Below are 21582 nucleotides of genomic sequence, written 5' to 3' on the forward strand. Positions count from 1 at the left end.
ATGAACGGGAGGAACACAGGTACAGGGCTGACAAACTTGGACTTGAATCCCAGCTCTGCTGCAAGTATAGTAAGTAGGAAAGTTTTTGCATGCATTACACCAAGATGCATTAGCTCCACCTCACTGGGCAGATGGGAGGATACCATTGGCACCCAGCCAGCATATACCTAGAATGTACATGTTCTAAGCAAGCACTTTATGATATGGGACGCTTAAATGGTACTGATCAAAACAATCAATATACATCATAATAAGCTTTTCTGCCTGATGACATTAGATATCACCTTTTATTGTACTACAGAGAATAGACATCTGAAGAAAACATACAATTTTGAAATGCTTTATTTTTGTGTGTGTAATGGTTATTAACAAGTCTATTTAATAAAGTTAGGATTCCAATGAAAAGAGGTGTTTTCATGAAAGCCTTCGGGGATCAGTTGTATGTCATATAGCGGGGAGTAGCACTGAATTTGGCATAAGACTTAATGACCTTATTTACAGCCTCCAAGAAATCCTTTTCAGTAGCAATTTTTCGCCGTGCTCTGATGGCAAACATACCAGCTTCTGTGCAGACGCTTCTAATCTCAGCACCTTTCAAACAAAAAGAAAACAGGCTTATTAAAGCAGCCTGAAAAGACAGACCAGCAAATACAATAAACAAGACCTTTCAACCTACCAGTGCTATTTGGACACAGTCGTGCTAACAACTCAAATCTGATATCTCTTTCAACACTCATTGAACGAGCATGAATCTTAAAAATGTGAGTCCGACCCTAAAAATGGGGGAATTGATAAATATTAAAATAGAAAAACATCATGGGAAGAAAAAATTTCAAGCGAAGGGATTCTTGACCTCTCTAAAATGAAATGATTTTCTTACCTCTAGATCAGGTAAGCTAAATTCAATCTTTCTGTCCAATCTCCCTGGCCTCATCAGTGCTGGATCCAAAGTATCAGGTCTGTTAGTGGCCATCAGCACTTTAATGTTACCTCGAGGATCAAAACCGTCCAGCTGATTGATCAGTTCCAGCATCGTTCTCTGCACTTCATTGTCTCCTCCAGCACCATCATCAAAACGAGCCCCTGAGAAGACAAAAGGAAAAATAAGCTCTTCACGTCCACTCAGGAGCACACGATGAGTAACTCGAAGTACCATCTCCGCTCAAGTCAGGTGCTCCAGCGCAAGCGGGCATCTCCTTGTGAGGCACACTCTCTAAAAACAGCCTCCTTTACACAAAACTGATTAGAAAGTGAATCTTTCAAAAGGACTCATCACAGATTTATTTAACAAAGGCTCCGTTAAAGTATTCTTTTTAAACCTCTTTTAGGAATTTTGTTTTTTAAATCGCTCAAGAACACCTCCATTTTTAGCACAATATACATCTGGACTAGGAAACAGTAATACATGCGGACTTGAGTGCTACAGTGGTGTCTGTACGTTAAGAAACAGTCATATTCCTCGAAGTTTCTCAAAAACTTTCCTTAAAAATATGGCTAAATCCATAATACAGTAGAACTGTAACAGCTTACTATCACACTAATTTAGATGTATTAGAATATTCTAGCTTAATGTCAATCTCTCATTTCAACCAAAATAGCAAAAAAAAAAAAAAAAGGTCTCCAAACATCTATTTTTCACTTTTAAGTTGTATAAATACATATGATTATATTGATGTATTATGTACATTAAAAAAAAAATCGGAAAATTTTTTAAGTGAGATTAAAAATACAAAGAAAAATTCTAGATTGTCTTCTTGTACCCTAATACTACTTTATACACAGTGTACTTTGGAAGCCACAGCTTCAGAGCAACCTGACGTCATCATAAGGCTTATTCCAAAGATACCATACAAATAACTTTAGAGTCACAACACTACACCGATACACTGTGGTCACACATTATGTCCCTCCAAGACATTAACCACAGAATGTCCAAACCCAACAACACCCATCCAGTCTAAAAACAAGACCCTAGGTAACCTAACTGCAGTCCCCAAAGAGCATTACGGGGTGCACTATGTTTTCAAGTCATTTTTGCCACGAAGTTCATTAAATAACTATCTGAACATATGACTTCTCTTGAGCTATTAAGAATTATTACTCCCGGGGCGCCTGGGTGGCTCAGTCAGTTGAGCGTCCAACTCTTGATTTCAGCTCAGGTCATGATCTCAGGGTTGTGATACTGAGCCCTGTGTCAGTCTCCCTCTCCCTCTGCCCTTCCCCTCTCCTAAAAATAAATGAATTATTACTCTCATAAACTGTTACAATAGTCCAGGCCTACAGAACAGTTGCGTTTTCAAGGTCTATCTCATTTATTACTTAACTTTTTTTTTTTAGGTAGGCTCTACCCCAGCGTGGAGCCCAATGTGAGGCTTGAACTCACAACCCTGTTATCAAGACCTGAACTGAGATCAAGAGTTGGATACTTAACCAACTAAGCCCCCCAAACACCCTTATGATTTACTTTAAATCTCTCAAAAACCCATGAAATAAACAAGGCAGGAATTATCATTCCCTTTATAAGGTAAGCAAACAGAGGCTCAGAGTTGGAATAACCTGTCTAGATCGCACAGCTAATACTGTATTTCATCAAATCTATGAAGCCAACAATAACATCATTTTATGTATACTTTATGAAAAACCACCACCAACTAAATTATGCCCCAATGCTTTCTTATTACATCAAGTGAAGCTATACCCCAAGTTAGGAGTTGTTAAAGTGTGAAAACATGTGCCATGTGAATGAAATTAGGAAAGTACAAAGATAAAGACTTTGAGAAATAGCAATGCTCTATAATATTTTTTTTCCTTTACAATGTATCTCTATTGTTTATTAGATCTGTAGCTCAGACATGCCAGAGCTCATAGGAAGAAGAGCCGGAATTAGAATTTTGTACAAGATTAACATATCAAGAGAACTCTACACATATTACTTTAGAAGGCTCATGAAAACCAATAATAAAAAATAAAAATAATATAATATAAAAAAAATCACTGAACAATGGAAAAAAATTGAAGAGAAATAAAAATCAAAATCTTAAGGAAAAAAAAAAACCAATCCTAAAGTAGTTCTCTAAAATACCACTCATACCTCCAATAGCATCAATTTCATCAAAGAAGATAAGGCAGGCTTTTTTTGTTCTGGCCATTTCAAAGAGCTCACGAACCATTCGAGCCCCCTAATGAGAAAAATAATTCAGAGTTGGTTTAAAACATTTTTTAAACAAAATTTTCACTATTCCTAACAGTATTCTCAAGTATTAATAATACCTAAAGCTTTTTCAAAAAAACTGAAGTTTGTTACCTATTCCATCAATCTCAGCCTCAAAACAGTATTAATTTCACAATGCTATATCTATTAAATAGCCAATACTTCAAAACCTGAAGAGGTCAAATGAACACTTGAATAAAGGCACCATTTTCAATCAGTTAAAATTGAGGAAATGAAAGAAAGCATCTGATTTATCACTTGGCATTTCTGATCACTGATTTTGCTTTGTAATTTTTTTTTTCTTAAAGATTTTATTTATTTATTTGAGAGAACAAGCGGGGGGGCGGCAGAGAGAGAAGCAGGCTCCCCACTGAGCAAGGAGCCCGATGCGGGGCTCGATCCCAGGACCTTGGGATCATGACCCGAGCAGAAGGCAGATGCTTAACCGACTGAGCCACCTTAGGCACCCCTGCTTTTTAAGTTTTGATCAAGGAATAGAAGTATATTTTAACTCATGCAGCTCCTTTACTAAGTCTTTTTCTAAGTATACTAATCATTGGGGCGCCTGGGTGGCTCAGTCGTTAAGCGTCTGCCTTCGGCTCGGGCCACAATCCCAGGATCCTGGGATCGAGCCCCGCATCGGGCTCCCTGCTCTGCGGGAAGCCTGCTTCTCCCTCTCCCACTCCCCCTGCTTGTGTTCCCTCTCTCACTGTGTCTCTCTCTGTCAAATAAATAAAATCTTTAAATTAAAAAAAAAGTATACTAATCATTAATGTTTCAGATTGATATACACAGCCCTAGACTTAACTCTAATGAAAAAATACATCAAATGTATACGTGCGTGCATGTGTATATACCCTCGCACATATACAGACGATTATGTTCTCTTTCTCAATAGAATATGAAACGCTGCCCTTGAAATGAAAGTACACTTTTGAATGCATTCACTGTATTTCCGGGGTCTTAGAAACCAAATCTGTAGAAAAGCTCATCCTTTTGAAAAGGGAGCATAATGATTAAAAGTTGCAGGCAGTTGTTTGTTTCCAGTGACCAAGGGAAGGCTGGTGGCTTCTGAACTACTAATTACAATCCATCAGTCAAGAAATTTCAAGTCTGAATCCTTCAACATGGAACTGCTTTCACAGGGCTACATATTATTTGATTCTGATCAATGTACTTTACCTCACCGACATACTTCTGTACAAGTTCAGATCCAATAACTCGAATGAAGCAAGCGTCAGTCCTGTTGGCAACTGCCCGAGCACAGAGGGTCTTGCCTGTACCCGGTGGACCAAAGAGCAGCACACCCTTGGGAGGCTCAATGCCAAGGTTAACAAACCTCTCTGGCTGTGGTGGGAGACATGATTTTTACACTTATCACTTCTGTGTGATAAACACAGAACTATTTCGGTATCATATCTGTAGTATCATGATATTTAAACCAAAATTATTAAGTGCACAACCTACATACTTGATCTAAGTAAGACTTTTGCTTATTCTAAGACACGTAATACTGAATGGCTTTTAAAGGTGATTCTCTTATCCAGGCTTAACAAAACATTTTCCCACTGATTTAAAAAAATCATAGTGTTTTAAAAAACAAAAGTATTATCCTAGTTTTCCATTATCCTCCCAAGCTTAATTTGACTCAATTTAAGCCGACATCCTCTTGGTATCATTAAAACATGTGGTTTCTTCTACAGTAACTTGTAACACATTTACCATATTGCTGAAGGTTATACGTCAGCCTCTGTCACTCCAGAGAGCAGATCTGGTTTTGACTAGGTCTGACCGATCAATCCTTTGCTTCCTCTTCTCTCCTGGAACGTACCAACCCACCACACCTCTATCCTCTACCCCCTCAGAAGTTTTCACTAAAGAAAATATAAAATTTGTAAAGCTATCTAATAACAGATAACTAGTGCACAGACTCAGCCACTTACATGAAGTAATGGGGTTTCTACTACTTCTCGAAGTTTTTCAATCTGTTCCTTACAGCCACCCACATCACTGTATGTGACATCAGGTTTTTCTTCCACCTAAAAGAAGGATGAAAATGTGTAACAGATAGCCACAGGCTTTTGAATACGAGTTCAAATGTTCTATCCAGTAGAGCAAACCCAATACCCTAAAAGAAAAATCAGACTCACAGCAAGTAAGAATTCCATAAAAATGGAAGACACTGTCCAGTGTCCTAGAACCACTTGCAATACTACTTGCTATGACACTAAGTGAAAGAGACAAACCAGTAAGACTGATAAAAACGTTCTCATCTGAAAAATTGTTCAGAACGTTTTTGTAATTCTTCAGTATACGCCCACATAGTGATAGTTTACAAGTCAAAGTTTCAAAATTCTGTGAGATGGATGCAACTGTATTCAAAGTCATGCCATTCCTTTTCCCTCCCATATTTTCTTACCTGCATCATGGTAACTGTTGGGTCAATCTTGGGAGGCAGCGGAATGTGAATCTGATACTTATTTCTGTCCACCCTACGGAGATAAAAAAGATCCTCACTCAACACATTCAAAAAATGTACTAATTATCATGTGTTGAATATACCTTAACTTACTTAATCCTAACTATGCTAGAGCCAGTGCTTTCTCCACTCATACCATGTTACCTTAAATAGACCGTCAAACTCAACTCTCAAATCCTGCACTTGAGTATGACATGTAAAGCCATTCACAAAAAGCCCTAGTGGGGTAGGAGAAAGAAGCAGATGTAGAAGAAAGGATGTTCAACTGTACTACTCTACTACAGAGTATTTCTTCGTTATTCTACGGCACCCAGTTCATTCATTCCAAAGAAAGCCAAGGATGTGAATGTGACATGGTATCTTTAATGAAAGAGAAGTATTTACTGTAAAATGGAGTCTTACCCAACTCTCATCCCTTCTTCAATGTCAGTAGGTGCTACCTGATCACTGAGGTCCACCACAAACTTGGCAAACTGCTTCACATTGATAATGTACTTCGGGTCCTCCGAATCAGCATTGATTATCTTCGTACACCTAACACAGCAAAAGGCTTGGTTAGAGTAAGGAAACTAAACCACTAATAATGAATTCAAGTAACTGGATTCTCTCCTGGGCAAGCAGTATACTAATGAGCAGGTATAAACTAGAACTGCAGAAATTAGATCACTGCCAAAGATCCTTTACTATAGAAACCCAAGGGTCCACTCAAATTAGCTAAGCTGTAAAATTTTCAAAAGATACATTCCCCTATGGGGCGCCTGGGTGGCTCAGTCGTTAAGCGTCTGCCTTTGGCTCAGGTCATGATCCCGGGGTCCTGGGATCGAACCCCGCATCAGGCTCCCTGCTCGGTGGGAAGCCTGCTTCTCCCTCTCCCACTCCCCCTGCTTGTGTTCCCTCTCTCGCTGTGTCTCTCTCGAATAAATAAAATCTTTAAAAAAAAAAATACATTCCCCTAGAAAGTTACACCCAAATATTTCATCAGTAAGGAGTTCTCTAATTTCTTGATTTTTTTTTTAAGATTTTATTTATTTATTTGAGAGACACACAGAGACAGGGAGAAAGAACATGAGCAGGGAGAGGAGAAGCTGAGCAGAGAGCCCGATGCAGGGCTCGATCCCAGCACCCCAGGATCAGGACCTGAGCCAAAGGCAGACGCTTAACTGGCTGAGCCACCCAGGCGCCCCAAACTCTTGATTTTCTTAACTACATTCATTAGTGATACTCCTCTGTATCTTAAGTTACTCTCCTTTTTATATTCCCTTTAGGAAGATGCTCATCTTGTCTTACATCAACTTAAGTAATAAATGTATTTACATTCTTTCCTGAGTTTATACTTCAAATCCATGTTTATCATTGTTGCTATTCTTAACTCAAATGTATTCTTTTTCTGTGTGACATGGTGAAGGCAAATTTGTAATACCATGTACATCACAGTCAAAAGTAGTCCACCGCCTTTACTCTTTGATGGAAGGAAACAAAGAACAGAACCCACTTTAGAAAAAATCCATGTCATAAGTTGTAGCAATTATATGGGGAAATACAAAATAGTCTGGAGCGTACATAAAGGTAGAGCCCAAAGTAAACTCAAGAATGCTTTGTCCCCAGGGCACCTGGGTGGCTCAGTTGGTTAAGTGTCTGCTTTCAGCTCAGCTCATGATCCCAGGGTCCTGGGATCGAATCCTGCATCGGGCTCCCTGCTCAGTGGGAAGCCTGCTTCTCCCTCTCCCCATTCGTGCTCTCTCCCTGTTTCTGTGTCTCTCTCAAATAAATAAAATCTTAAAAAAAAAAAAAACGAATCCTTTATCCCCACAGCATAACTGTGTGACAGGACTGTTTTCTGTTACCAGCCAAGGTCTACCAGGGAGGATTACATAGAAAGTACCTATTACTACTTTCTCTGACAAACCATGTCAACACTGTCTGCACAAATAAGGATTTTGTAAATCTAAAGCTGAAAAAGTATATATACATATGTAAGGACGTCAACTTCCAGAATCAAGCGGAGTTTCTCTCAGCTCTTAAGTCTCCAACTAAAACCAAAGTACGATTTACCAGACATCTAGCATAAAAGATGGGACACCAAACAAGTGAAGGGAAAAAAAGCATCTCGGATGAAGTAGAAACCTTGCAGTTATCATTAATTTCCTTAGAGATGAGAACATAGTACAACCATGATTCGAAAATAGAGGACATTCGGGGCGCCTGGGTGGTTCAGTCCTTAAGCGTCTGCCTTCAGCTCGGGTAATGATCCCAGGGTCCTGGGATCAAGCCCCACATCAGGCTCCTGCTCCACAGGAAGCCTGCTTCTCCCTCTCCCACTCCCCCTGCTTGTGTTCCTACTCTCGCTATCTCCCTCTCTGTCAAATAAATAAAATCTTAAAAAAAAAAAGGGCATTCAAAAAAAAAACAACAAAACACATATATCGGAAGAATAAAGAGCTCTTAGAAATTAAAAGCTTGAGAAGAGAAACTTTACAGACAGGAACAAAAATCAATAAAAGAACTTAACGTTAAGAAAAATCTCACAAAAAGTAGAGCAAAAAGACCAAAACAAAACAAAACAAAACCCCACACGGGAAAGAATAGCATATTAGCAGAGATATCCAGGAGGCCCAAGATCCAAGTAATACAAGCCTGGAAAAGAGGACCAAGAAAACAGAAAGAAATTATTAACAAATAATTTCAAGAAAAACTGCCACAGTGAAGGCCATGAGAGCCCAGCACCGTGGGTGAAAATTCCCCAATACTGAGGCATGTCATCATGAAATCTCAGAATCGTGAGAACGAGGAGACCCTACAATCTCAGAATCGTGAGAACGAGGAGACCCTACAACTTTCAGATGAGAAACAGGTCACAGATACAGGACTGGGAATCAGAAGAGCTTCGGACCAACAACCCTGGGAGGTGGAAGACCATGGAATGCTGCCTTCAAAATTCTGAAGAAGGAACTTTATACCAAGACATTTTCAGACATACATGGTCTCAAAATATTGCCTCCCAACTCACTTCTTTCAGGAAGCTACCAGAGAGCTAATACTTACACCTAATGCGGGTGTAAGTAAACCAACAAGAGAAACTCATGGTACGCAAGCACCAGGAGAGAGGCCAAGGGAACCTGCAGGGTCAGAGGTCACAGGATGGTTGTGATTTAGCAGGTGCAAAGGGCCACAGTGCAAACTGAAGCAGGTAGGCAGTGCTGGGAAAGACTTCTTTAGGAGAATGGACCCGAGAGGACCTGTGGCACAGTGCACCTGAGGTATACGTGAGAAAAAACCTGATGGACCTAATGCATCTGAAGAGCTATTTACACAGTCAGGAAAAACTGGAGGGTTGAGTTTTTATATACAGAGAAAACCGGGCAAATGAGAAAACAAGACAATTATGACAAGGAAAACAAAAAATGGTACGAGAAAGAAAAAGTAATCACCATTTGCTACTTGCCTCTTTGTGAACAGCACTACTTAGCCACAGTTAGGAAATCAATGACTACTAATCCAACCAAAATTTTACTGTAATTACATTAGGAGGATGTAGGGATAGGAAAGGTATGTCTTGGGGATGAAGGCAGAGGAAACGAAACAAAATCCTCAAGCCAACAGATAATACTAAAACTAAAAAAACAAGATGCAATCTACAATATACAAGAATTATGTCCATAAGAATCATGAAGGCAGAAACCAAAGAACCAGTTAAAAATTTTGAAAATAGGTGTCTCTAGGGAAGAGAAATAGGGAAAGACAACTATTGTCCTAGAATTATTTAACTCTTTAAAACCATGATAAAACTGAAAAATAAACCAATAAATGGAAAGAAGGAGAGACCGAAAAGAGGGAGGGAGGGAGGAAGGAAAAGAGGAAAGGAAAAATAATCTGTAGTAAAATAAGCTGTAGTAAAGAGATTAAAACTGAAACAAAATTTTCAACTATTAGAATACAATACAGGAGAATATAATCTTGGATTGAGCTAAGCCTTCTTGAGCAACAATCAAACCCAAAAGGTATAGTGAAAGCATTTATGTATTTTATTAACCTCCTAAAAATTTTAAACATTAGTACAACAAAAGGTACCAAGAAGTTAAGTCAAGTGACAGAGTATTTGTAGCATACTAAAGAAAAGATTAATATGCACAATATATAAAGTCCTCCTAAAAATTCACAAAAACCACCCAACAGAACAAAACATGAATGGACACAGAAATGCAAATGTTTAGTAAGTATAAGAAGCTGTCATACTAGTAATCAGCATAATGCAAATTAAAATGAGATGTTTTTCCCCCCAAATGGTAAAAGTGTAAAAATAGATGATCACGTATCTTATACTCATCAGGAAAACAGGTATTCACTTCAAAGCCTCATGCTGAGGAGTGTAAACCGGTCAAACCACCTTTTTCCAGATTTTCAAAACTGTAAATGCCTTTGACCTCCCAAATGCACTGCTAGTAAGCTATACTACAGAAGTGTACACACACAGAGAAATATATAACATCAAAATTCAGTGTAGCATCATGTACAGTAACAAAATTGTAAATAAACCAGAATCTACAGCATGAGAAAGAAAAAGGAAGTACTAAAAAAAAAAAAAAAAAAAAAAACCCCAGGATATGTTTGTTTGCATGCAAATATATACATAAAGACACACAGGTGGACCAAGAGGACCAAACCATTTTCAGTTGCAGCTGAGGAAGGGGACAGCAAAGATGCGAAGGAAGGTTTCCCTTTCTTCACCTGATCTTTTTTGTACCATTTGGATCTTCTGATTTTTTTTATACGATTATGTCTTCACCTACTTCTTGAATAATTGTTGAAGTCATAAAATTTAATCCCAGATACTTCTGTAAAAAGCTTTGTTTACTTCGAATTAGGAATAAAAAATTTTTATGAACTATTGAGTATACCCTAGATTCTAAAAAGTGCTTAAAAGTACACATAAAAATAAATTTCCAGAGTTCTATGCATACCTCGCAACCTGTAAAGGCTGTTCACTCTGCAGTGTTTGCTTGTCTGCAGCCAAATCCCAGAGTGCTGGTGGGGCCAGGCCAGTATCAGATTCTTTAATACCTACATAAAGAAAGAGAACAAAATTCACAGAAATGTAATGTATCACCCACAAGCAGACGTTCTCAAGCTCAGCACTACTGACATTTTGGATGGCATAATTTGTTGTAGGGGGTGTCCTGTGCATTTTCGTGTAGTAGGCAGCATCCCTGGCCGTTAGCCACGAGATGCCACCAGCACCACCTCCCCCTCAAGTCATAAGCATCAAGAGTATCTCTAGTCACTGCCAAATGTCCTGGGGGATGGGGGCACTGGGGCAAAATCACCCCATTTGAAAACCGCTGCCCTAAAGTAATTACAAGCCAAAATTCAACACCATATTTCACAAATTTGTGCAGGTCAAATACTGTAAAACTTCACCACTCAAATTACTGAGAAGAAAAGTTTCCAACTACTAGACAATAGCCCACTTACTTCAAGTAATACCATGGGAGACCACATTTTTATTCACTAAGAAATTTTTACTTGTTTATTAGAAATGTTTATTGAACTTGGCTCTGACCAACAGAACATTTGCTTAAAGGATGATGTTGCTTAACTGCTTAAGCACTGGACTTGGTTGTAAAAGGAAGTGAAAGATTATTAGATAAGGAGATCTAATTTCTTTTTTTTAATTTAGATTTTATTTATTTATTAAAGGTTTTATTTATTCACTCGAGACACAGAGACACAGAGAGAACGAGAGCATGAGCAGGGGGAGAGGCAGAGGGAGAGGGAGAAGCAGGCTCCCCGCCGAGCCAGGAGCCAGAAGCGGACCTCAATCCCAGGACCCTGGGATCATGACCTGAGCCAAAGGCAGACGCTTAACCATCTGAGCCACCCAGCGCCCCTAGATTTTATTTATTTATTTGAGAGCGAAGGAGATCTAATTTCTTAACAGATAGGATAATAATTTTTTTAATCTGTAATTCGTGAAAGAGGAAGTCTTGTAGTTAAATTCTTTTGATATAATTAACCCATGACATTTAAAGAGAGGAGACAAGAATAAAGAAATATATACCAGTGAGCTCATTAATTTTCTTGAGAAGTTGCTGAATGTCATCTTCAACCTGCTTTATCTGCCTAGAATAAGTGCTTTGACCCTAGGAGATAAAGATCACTTTAATTAGAACATTAAGACATCAACAATTCATTAAACTGCAGACAGAAACTTTAACAGTTACAATGTTAATAGCTATTATTGACCCAAAGCTTGTGAAATGGAAGTAGAAAGCATTATCTTTCAGAACTATTCCTAAACCAGTATTTTCCCCCCAAACAATACATCATTATGGAAGCTAACCAATGAAAATCATACCTGAAATTAACCAAAAGAAGCCCATTTCTATGCATTAAAACTTTTCATTTCTAATTCAGTTACATACATTTTAAATATAGTACACATTTGTGTAAATTATTTCAAGTATCTTTCAATATAGTACCACACTTAATTACAAATAGTATAAAAAAAAAAGTACCAGCTTTTTTTTTTTTAAAGACTTTATTTATTTATTTGAGAGAGAGAATGAGAGAGAGAGAAAGCACATGGGGGGGGAGGGTCAGAGGGAGAAGCAGACTCCCCGCTGAGCAGGGAGCCCGATGCAGGACTTGATCCAGGGACTCCAGGATCATGACCTGAGCTGAAGGCAGTCGCTTAACCAACTGAGCCACCCAGGCGCCCAAAAAAGTACCAGCTTTGACATGCTGAATATTTACTCTCTGATCTAATCTAGAGAGAAACTGTGGTACGTTAACTTTTTTCAGTGAGGATTACTATAAACTGCTAGACATTCTTTTTTTTTTTTAAGATTTTATTTATTTATTTGAGAGAGAGAGAATGAGAGATAGAGAGCACGAGAGGGAAGAGGGTCAGAGGGAGAAGCAGACTCCCCGCTGAGCGGGGAGCCCGATGTGGGACTCGATCCCAGGACTCCGGGATCATGACCTGAGCTGAAGGCAGTCGCCTAACCAACTGAGCCACCCAGGCACCCTAGACATTCTCTTCTTAATTATTTTGGAAGGATAATACCAACAGTAGTTCTTATTTCAACATAAAACATCTGTATTTGGTAGACACTGAAAAAACTTACATAAGTTTTCAGCAAGGCAATATCCCCCTCATCCAGAGCTAAAATAAGAAAGATAACATATTAGATTCAAAAAGAGAAAACTAGAGCTAGCAATTCTTTTCTGTTCAATTTAAATTGCATTTATTGAGTGAGAAAAATTATGCAAAGATGTAATGATATAAACAGAACGAACAAAAAGTTCCTGGACTCAAGGAACTTTTATCTAACTGGGTGTAGGCAGATGTTTACCAACTGTATAACATAAATGCTGAAGAGTCTCAAAGTCCTGTGACACAAAAAGAACAGGGAGCCCAAAGACAGTTTGAGAATCAGAACAACCTGGGCACTAGCAAAGTCCCAGCAAGTCATGCATTTGCTAAGTAATGTTGGAAAAACCACTTAATCTAAAGCATCAGTTTTGTCATCTCAAAAACAGAGATAACTCATCTTACTCTCACAATGTTGTTATAAAGACCAAATTAGATATGGATGAAGAAGCACATAAAATTCTATACACATTAATCATATATATATGCAAGGGATAAATTTAATAATACATTTGCAGAATGATAACCCACCCAGAGAAATACACGGATGAAATGTTAAATCTCTTTAAGTTCTCCACCAGGTGCCTGAGTAGCTCTAAGCTGTATCCTAAAATACTTCCAAGGCAAAGAGTAGAGTGTGGGATCAAAGTAGAGAGAATATTTCTTTCTTTGGCAGGGAGGTCGAAATGGAAAAGAAAACAGTTGCTAGGAGAGGGTGAAGTTGTTTAGGAAGGGAAGAATAAGAGAAAAGAAAGGAAAAAAAAAACAATGCAAAAATGTTTTTTAAATAGTCTGTAAGGAACCAAAGAAGAAAACAGCATAAAGATGAGACTAAAAGGGGAAGAAAGGTAAACTGGGTGTGCATTATCTCCTGCACTGTGGGTAGAAGTGTCAAGTGGTATAGTCTCTACAGAGAGTAATTTCACATTATCAAAATTACAACTCTGTTTCTAAAATTCATCCTACAGCTTGTGTTTGTGCCTGGGATAAGTTATAGGAACAAGGTTATTCGTTGCTCTAGAATGGCGATCAGATTGGAAGAAATCTAAATGTGCATCAGTAAGGATTAATTATATATATTACTGCTCCCCCAATAAAGTGGGATACTATGCAGATGCAGACAGGCACACAGCACGGACCCTTTATATAACGATATGAACTTATCCCTAAGACACATGAAGATGGGAAAAAAGCAAGATGTACAATATGCTCCGTTTATGTAAAAATAGATAAACGCTTGTTCATGCACAGAAAATGTCTAGAAAGATAAGGCGAAATGGCAACACGAGTTGCCTCGGTGGATAATGGATGGCTGGGGTCAAGGGTGAGACACCTTTCAATGTATCTTTTTTTATGATTTTAGTGTTTTGAACCATATGAATAAATTAACCAAAGGAATGTTGTGTGTGTGTGTGTGTGTGTGTGTGTGTGTGTGTGTGTGTGTGTGTTTTAATAAAACTACGTCTCAGGATCCCGGTTACACAGGGATAGCACCAAGCCGTCCCACTAGAAGGGGAGGAGGGACAGGAAAGAGGATCCAGGTGACCAGGCACCGCCAGGCGGGGACACTTTTCAAGGCCGGCCAGGCCAAGCAGGGTGCGTGACTTCCTCAAGAAGACCTGACAGCTGAGTATGAACAAACACCTCGATCGGCGGGACATGAACAGAGAACTTGGCGCAGCACGAGGGGCAGAGAGAAGGCAGGCAGGCTAAACCGGCTGCCGCCACCCACTAAATCATCAGGGGCACAAAAGGGACACAGCGCCGAGTGGCGAGCAGGGAATCCAGCCTCCCCTCCGGGGCCAAGCCTGGTTCTGCTCCGGCCCGGACCGCCAGCCTATGTCAACTGACCTCGGATGGGCTTGTCGTCCTTCTCATCCTCTTTGGTTTTCCGCTGATCGGCACCGAGGTAATCCGGCATTTTAGATGCTCCGAGTGCCTCAACACCTTACTGATTACACAGCACCTCTGTCGCTTCCGGTGGTGCCGCTCTTTCCTTTCCTCGCCGGAAGTAAGCCGAGCTCTGCGGACCCGTTTGGTCTGCGCACGAGAACCGGAAGGGAGGGCCGGGGCCCCCGTGCTGACGTTCTCCTCGCAGTTACGCGGAGTGCGAGGGATTCCCGGTGGGAACCGAACGTGGGTCGGCCCTGGCGCCTCACCGGGGAGACTTGCCCTGAGCAACGGATTCTGAAACCCACCCTGGCTACGTCGCTGAGTTTAAATCCTTATTTAGTCATATCTTCCCTGTGCACTCTCGGGTAACTACTGTACCCTAGTTTATCCTTTATCTCATAGCATTGTCGAGACAGTAAATAACAGTTTCAAAGTATCCGGGGTATTAAATACGCAGTACGTAGTAGCTAGATCTACAAATAGAGGGAGGTAAATAGAAGGTGTTCATTAATTTGATGTCAGCGTGAGATGAGATAAACAGTTTCAATTTTCGAACCTCCTGGCAAAGAAGAGTGGTGGGAACCATCCTCAGGTACGGCGGAGTTGGGGAAAAGAGCAGGTTTGAAAGAAATTAGTTTAGGTGATGAACAGAAATGAATAGTTAGGAAACAACTGCAAATTTAGAAATGAAAAGCCTGGCAGTGAATAGAGTGAAAACGTAACCTGCAGGGTGGGAGAAAGTATTTGCATGTCATAAATCCGATAACGGATTAATAATCTCGAATATATGAAGAACTACGACTGGAGGAAAACGGCCCCATTTTAAAAAATGGGCAGTGGGGGCGCCTGGGTGGCTAAGTTGGTTGAGCAGAGGTCTGATTCTTGATTTTGGTTCACGTCACGATCTCAGGCTCTTGAGATCGAGCCCCGCATGGAGCCCCTCTTCAGGCTCTGCCAACTCGCTCTCTCAAATAAGTAAATAAAATCTTGAAAAAAAAAATAACGAAAAATGGGCAATGGATTTGAATATGCAATCTCTCCAAAGAAGATATACAAATGGGCAGCAAGCGCACGCAAAAGATACTCAACAACACTAGCCATTGGGGAAATGCAAATCAAAACCGGGAGATACTGCCTTACACCCATTAGAATGGCTACTATCAAAAAAAGGGCGTGAGGAGGAAGAAAATAGGTGTTGGTGAGGATGTGAAGAAAAAGGAAACCTTCCGTACTGTTGGTGAGATGTAAAATGATATAACTATGGAAAATAGTATGGCAATGCCTCAAAAAATTAAAAATATAATTACCATATGATCCAGCAATTTCAGTTCCGGATATACTCAAAAGAATCAAAAGCCAGGTCTCAAAAAAATAATTTATATCTCCATGTTCATAGCAGCACTGTTCCCAATAGCCAAAAGGTGAAAGCAACCCCATAGGCAAATGAATGGGTAAGTAAAATGTACATAACCATGAAATCTTACTCAGCCTTAAAAAGGAAGAAATTCGGATGCATACAGTTGTAAAGATGTTATGTGATGTAATTAGTCACCAAAAGACAAATAGTGTGTGATTCTACTTACATGAGGTATCTAGAGTAGTCAAATTCTCAGAGACAGAAATTAGAATGGTGGTTGCCAGAGACTAGGGGGAGGTAGAAATGGGGAGTTGTTATTTAATGGGCATAGAGTTTCAGTTTTGCAAGATGAAAAGTTTTGACAATTGGTTGCACAACAAAATGAATGGGGTGCCTGGGTGGCTCAGTCAGTTGAGTTGTCAGCCTTCAGGTCAGGGTCACGGTCCCAGGGTCCTGGGATGGAGTCCAGGCATCAGGCTCCCTGCTCAGCCTGGAGCCTGCTTCTCTCTCCCTCTGCCCCACCTTCCTGCTCTTTCTCTCTCTCTCAAATAAATAAAAATCTTTTTTCAAAAGTATTTAAAAAAACAAAACAAAATGAATGTATTTAACACTACTGAACTGTACACTAAAAAAATGTTTAGGATGTGAATTTCATGTTATGTGTATTTTACCACAATTAAAAAAAAAAACAACCCATATGACCTTAGAGGTAATTGTAAGACTGGATGGGGTAGGTGTCAGAAAAGAAAGTGGACTCAGGTTACTTTGAGCCTTAAAGCCTGTTTTAACAAGTGGTTGCATTAATAAAGAAAGGGGTCAGGAAGAGGTTTAGGGAGAGATAATTAACTTTTTGAAATGTCAATTTTGAAGTGACAGTTTTGTCATGTGGTAGATAGGAGGCCCATTCAACTTATTTTACAGTGAAAATGTAATTCATAGAGACTAATTCTCCAACTTCAAGTCTTTCATTTTTCTCAGCCTATTCCAGATACTGCTGCAGGGCTGGAAGGGGTGGGAGAGAGGGGTGAATCTTTATCCACTGGTTTCCTTTTGCTAGTTTTTGCGTTTGACCTCAATCCTAGAAGGGATCATAGTAGGAGTACAATTGATTTTATTATACATTAAACAACTAAGTTCCAGAATCCTGTAATTGGTAATATCATGGGGGGCGAAACAAACAACTTCATGCTTTTAGAACAGGGTAAAGAGATTGCTGGCCTTGGAATAAAACTTAACACTGAGGAGGTGGTCTTCTCCAAATGTCATGAGGATTAAATGAGACAACGCAGGTAAATTAAGAATATCGCAACAAATAGTAGTTGACATTATTAATTAGGTAAACGCAAATATATTACAGATATATGTACAAAATTCTCTATAGGTACACATAGACTACAATAATTCTCAATACTAATACGTACATATATTTTCATTTTTTTATTTGTGCTAGTAGAGCTACTGGAAAAATCAGCGGTTAGGGTCGGGCTAGTAGTAATTTAAAAATAAAAACATTGTATATAATAAAATTAAAAAAATAAAAACATTGTAAGAGCTGCTTCGGAAAATTATGCTCCACGAGTAGCACCTGTTGGAGAAAAAATAATCCTTTTCGCCGGGGAACTGAGGAGTCTAGGAACCTTTCTTTTGTGAGAGTCGGTCCCCAACCGGATCTGAGTCAGCAGCGGAACTAGGCTGCCGCACACGTTGGCGCGGTGTGTGGGGGTGGAATTGGCCTCCGCACCGCGAAAGATCCATCCCGGAAGTAGTTATTGGTCGTCTCCATGCGCCGGTTCCTGGGCGTCGTAGAGCCAAGGCGCGAGGCTCGGACCGAGAGGTAGAGCTGGAGGGGACGCTAAGCGCCCTCCGCCCGGGACGCGAACCGCTTAGCCAGCGGGGCTGGTCCCGGCGCCATCATGCTGCTCTTGCCGAGCGCTGCGGACGGCCAGGGCACCGCCATCACCCACGCTCTGACCTCTGGTACGTGCCCACTCAACCCCGGCTCCGTCCCGCCTTAGCCGCCCTTGCCTCAGTCCTCCACCTGCGCGACCCCGAAATCGCTCTGCCCTTGTCCCTGGCGACTAGCCCCCGGACGTGTGGGGCCGTGACGCCAGTGCCTTTCTGCTCCGGGCTATACAGCTATCGTTGCCCAGACCGAAAGGAAGGAGGGAGGGGGCGTCTTCTTTCTGCTCCTACAGTTTCTTTTTCTCTCCCGGCTGCTGACTCATGGATCGGGCGGAGCAGTTCTGGACCGAACCCTCTAGTACCGTAAAAAGGTTCTTGTAAGCATCTTCTTGCCTAGGGCAAGAGACTGCCCCAGTGAGCTCCCACGTGCCTTGGGTCGTACAAAGCCTTGCTGCTGGTGCTCTGTTAAACACCTTTCTCCCGCTCTGCGTTTGCTTCGGCTTTGTTTTTTAAATGTCAGAACTCAGACACTGCTCCTCATACTTAGTATGAAAAGATCGTTGCCAGTACTGCTGCTAAGATTTGTGTAGACAGACTTCTTAAGGAGTCATTGAGTGAGTGTTGACCTGCTGCTGTAGTTTCTTCAATGTATAGCCCAGGACAGTCGTGGGTATTGTAAACCTAGTCTCCAGTTTCAGCGATCCACGTTAATTACCGGTACCACTCATAGAGACAGTTGTCGGATGTGATTCTGAGCATATCTCGCGGCCCATGTTGCGTTCTGCTCACAGAAGTCTGTGTAATCTTAACACCTGAAGGAAAAGGCTTGAAGGGTGATCTTAAAAACTGCATCCCTGCCACACAGCTAGTCCTTCTTGAACATAGTGTTTGAATCCTCTCCTGTGTATGGTACAGATCTTAATTTCCCAAACCAACTAAAGCATGAAAAATCAGGTATTTTTAGAAAATTGTGGCCATTAGGTACAAGGGGAAACATATTTGATTTACTTGTTGCTGGACACAGTAAAACTTTTTGCATTCGTATGACTATGAAATTAAAATTGAAGTGTTCAGTTTTTTTTCCTGACTCACTACTTTTTGGGGATTGTTGATATACAGATGTACAGATTGTTAATATACAGTCTAGATGTACAGTGATTTATCTCTGCTGCTCAGGACTGATGATAAAGCCTTACTTTGATACAACAGTTTGTGGTTTTCAAAGTGGTTTCAAAATGTGGTTTGTCATTCCATCTTCCAGGGAAACCATAGAAGATAGATGTTGTTCCCATTTTACAGTTGAAGACATGTCTGACTCATTTCACGTAGTCACTAATTGTCAGACCTAGACTAAATCCAGAGCTTCTGATTTCAAATCTAGAATTTGTTTCACTATAGCATAGCTGTGTCAGTAAATCCTCGTTAGCTGCTTGGAAAATTGTCTTCCAGAACAAATCATTGCTAGTGAATTCCTTTTTTTTTTTTAAGATGTTTTGTTTATTTGACAGAAACACAGCGAGAGAGGGAACACAAGCAGGGGGAGTGGGAGAGGGAGAAGCAGGCTTCCCGCGGAGGAGGGATCCCGATGCGGGGCTCCATCCCAGGACTCTGGGATCAGCCGAAGGCAGACGCTTAACAACTGAGCCACCAGGCGCCCCCATTGCTAGTGAATTCTTAAAATTTTTAAAAGCTATCCAAATTCAAGGTTTTATTTAAGATTTTTTTTAAAGATCTTATTTATTTGACAGAGAGAGAGACACAGCAAGAGAGGGAACACAAGCAGGGGGAGTGGGAGAGGGAGAAGCAGGCTTCCCGCTGAGCCTGGAGCCCGATGTGGGGCTGGATCCCGATGTGGGGCTGGATCCCAGGACCCTGGGATCGTGACCTGAGCCGAAGGCAGACGCTTAACAACTGAGCCACCCAGGCGCCCCAAAAAAATTTTTTCTAAAAACAAGTCAAAATATCTTAAATAAGGGGCTACTGGCCTTCAGCTCAGGTCATGATCCCAGGGTGCTGGGATCGAGCCCCACATCGGGCTCCCTGCTCCGCGGAAAGCCTGCTTCTCCCTCGCCCACTCCCCCTGCTTGTGTTCCCTCTCTCTCTGTGTGTGTCTCTGTCAAATAAATAAATCAAATCTTTAAAAAAAAATTTTTTATGAGGTTAGTTTTTTATGACAGTTTATCATTTATTTATTACAGTTACTGGTCTAAAAGGAAAGCAGTTGGCAACATTTCTCCCTGTTCCTCACCTTCCTCTCATATTCTCAGAAAAGTTTTTATTTATTGTTGACATTGCTGAATGTTTTGTCATCTAACTGGAAGAGGTTGATGGAATACTCTGCAAGTACTAGGAAACGATTATTGCTAACCCTCATGTTAACTGGAATGCAGGCATACCTTGTTTTATGGCACTTCATTTTATTGTGCTTTGGTGATAGTGCATTTCTTACAATTGAAGGTTTGTGGCAACCCTGTTTTGAGCAAGTCTGTCAGCAACTTTTCCAACAGTATTTGCTTACCCTGTGTCTCTGTCACATTTTGGTAATACGGTATTTCAAACTTTGTCATTCTTATGGTGATCTGTGATGTGACAATGACTCGCTGATAGCTCAGATGATGGTTACAGTTTTTTAGCAATAAAGTATTTTAAAATTAAGATATATACGTGGTTTTTTTAGACATAATACTCTTGGAATTTTAATAGCTTACAGCATACTGTAAATATAACTTTTATGTGCACTGTGAAACCAAAAAGTATATTTGATTCACTTTTTTGCAGTGTTTGCTTTATTGTGGTGGTCTGGAACCAAACCTGCAATATCTCCCAGGTGTCCCTATATTTCTTTAGTTGATGGTTTTAAAATTACATTCTGATGCTGTTTTGATCTTATGTTGCCTTGAAACAGATTTTTTCCATGCAATACATTGAAGCCTCTCTTAACGCTTTCAATCACAGCCTCAACACTCTGTCAAGTTGAACCTGTGGGAAGATGGTTTGAAGCTTTTGTTAAGAGGAGAAACAGAAATGCTTCTGCCTCTTTTCAGGAACTGGAGGATAAGAAAGAATTATCAGAAGAATCAGAAGATGAAGAATTGCAGTTGGAGGAGTTTCCCATGTTGAAAACACTTGATCCCAAAGACTGGAAGGTATTTAATAATCTGAATCTTTTGTTCAGTCAGATGCTTTGTGAGGCATAGGCAGTTTTCCCACGAGTTTTCCATCAGTAAGCCATGTTTTGAGATGGTTCAACAAGAGAACCATAACTGAGCACCTGTTTATTGTTAAGCTCTGAGTGGGATAGCACTAGTCATAGGATACCATCTCTGCTGGAGAAATCCAGGAAGTGTTCACAGAAAACATAATGTTTGAGCTGGCCTTAAAGGGATGAGTGGCAGTTCGTGAAGCAGAGAAGGGAGAAAAGGTGTTCTGGGCAGAAGGAATAGATCTGCAAAGACACAAAGGAGTAAAGAATGTATATCACCTCTTTGGGGATTAGTGAAGAGTAGAGTAGGTAGGGTACTTCGAGGGTGGTTGTGAGAAATTAGTCCTGAAACAAGACTCTAGACCAAATTCTGTTGTACTGTCCTCTT

At 40.4% G+C, this 21582-nt stretch overlaps 2 protein-coding genes across 5 annotated transcripts in view; one reads left to right on the forward strand and one right to left on the reverse strand.

The window, feature by feature from the left end:
- Positions 1-251: 251 nt before the first annotated feature.
- On the reverse strand, positions 252-14854 carry PSMC2 (proteasome 26S subunit, ATPase 2). 2 transcript variants are annotated; one of them, XM_025872757.2, is made up of 12 exons: positions 14692-14854; positions 12815-12852; positions 11746-11827; positions 10649-10748; positions 6093-6224; positions 5631-5703; positions 5155-5250; positions 4394-4558; positions 3092-3179; positions 881-1083; positions 677-773; positions 252-591 (listed from the first exon to the last, which is right to left on the reverse strand). In XM_025872757.2, exons 1-12 carry the CDS (start codon positions 14759-14761, stop codon positions 434-436), a joined length of 1302 nt encoding a protein of 433 aa, XP_025728542.1. In that variant the 5' UTR covers positions 14762-14854; the 3' UTR covers positions 252-433. The 2 variants fall into 2 exon arrangements, with proteins under 2 accessions (XP_025728542.1, XP_073754800.1); XM_073898699.1 differs by lacking the exon at positions 12815-12852 and having other exon boundaries at positions 14692-14833.
- A 110-nt stretch (positions 14855-14964) lies between these two features.
- The window catches only part of DNAJC2 (DnaJ heat shock protein family (Hsp40) member C2), a 37737-nt gene continuing 31119 nt past the window's right edge, over positions 14965-21582 (forward strand). The window contains exons 1-2 of one of the 3 annotated variants that reach the window (XM_073898697.1): positions 14965-15098; positions 20948-21138. In XM_073898697.1, the coding sequence (XP_073754798.1) occupies positions 21106-21138 (33 nt within the window). In that variant the 5' untranslated portion in view covers positions 14965-15098; positions 20948-21105. Of the gene's footprint in view, positions 15099-17801; positions 18068-20947; positions 21139-21582 lie in introns of those variants that run through there. The other 2 variants (XM_025872758.2, XM_073898698.1) reach the window with 2 other exon arrangements.

This window comes from Callorhinus ursinus, unplaced genomic scaffold (assembly GCF_003265705.2).
Source record: "Callorhinus ursinus isolate GAN/ISIS: 27379988/994484 unplaced genomic scaffold, GSC_fseal_2.0 scaffold12, whole genome shotgun sequence".
NCBI classification, from domain to species: domain Eukaryota; kingdom Metazoa; phylum Chordata; class Mammalia; order Carnivora; family Otariidae; genus Callorhinus; species Callorhinus ursinus.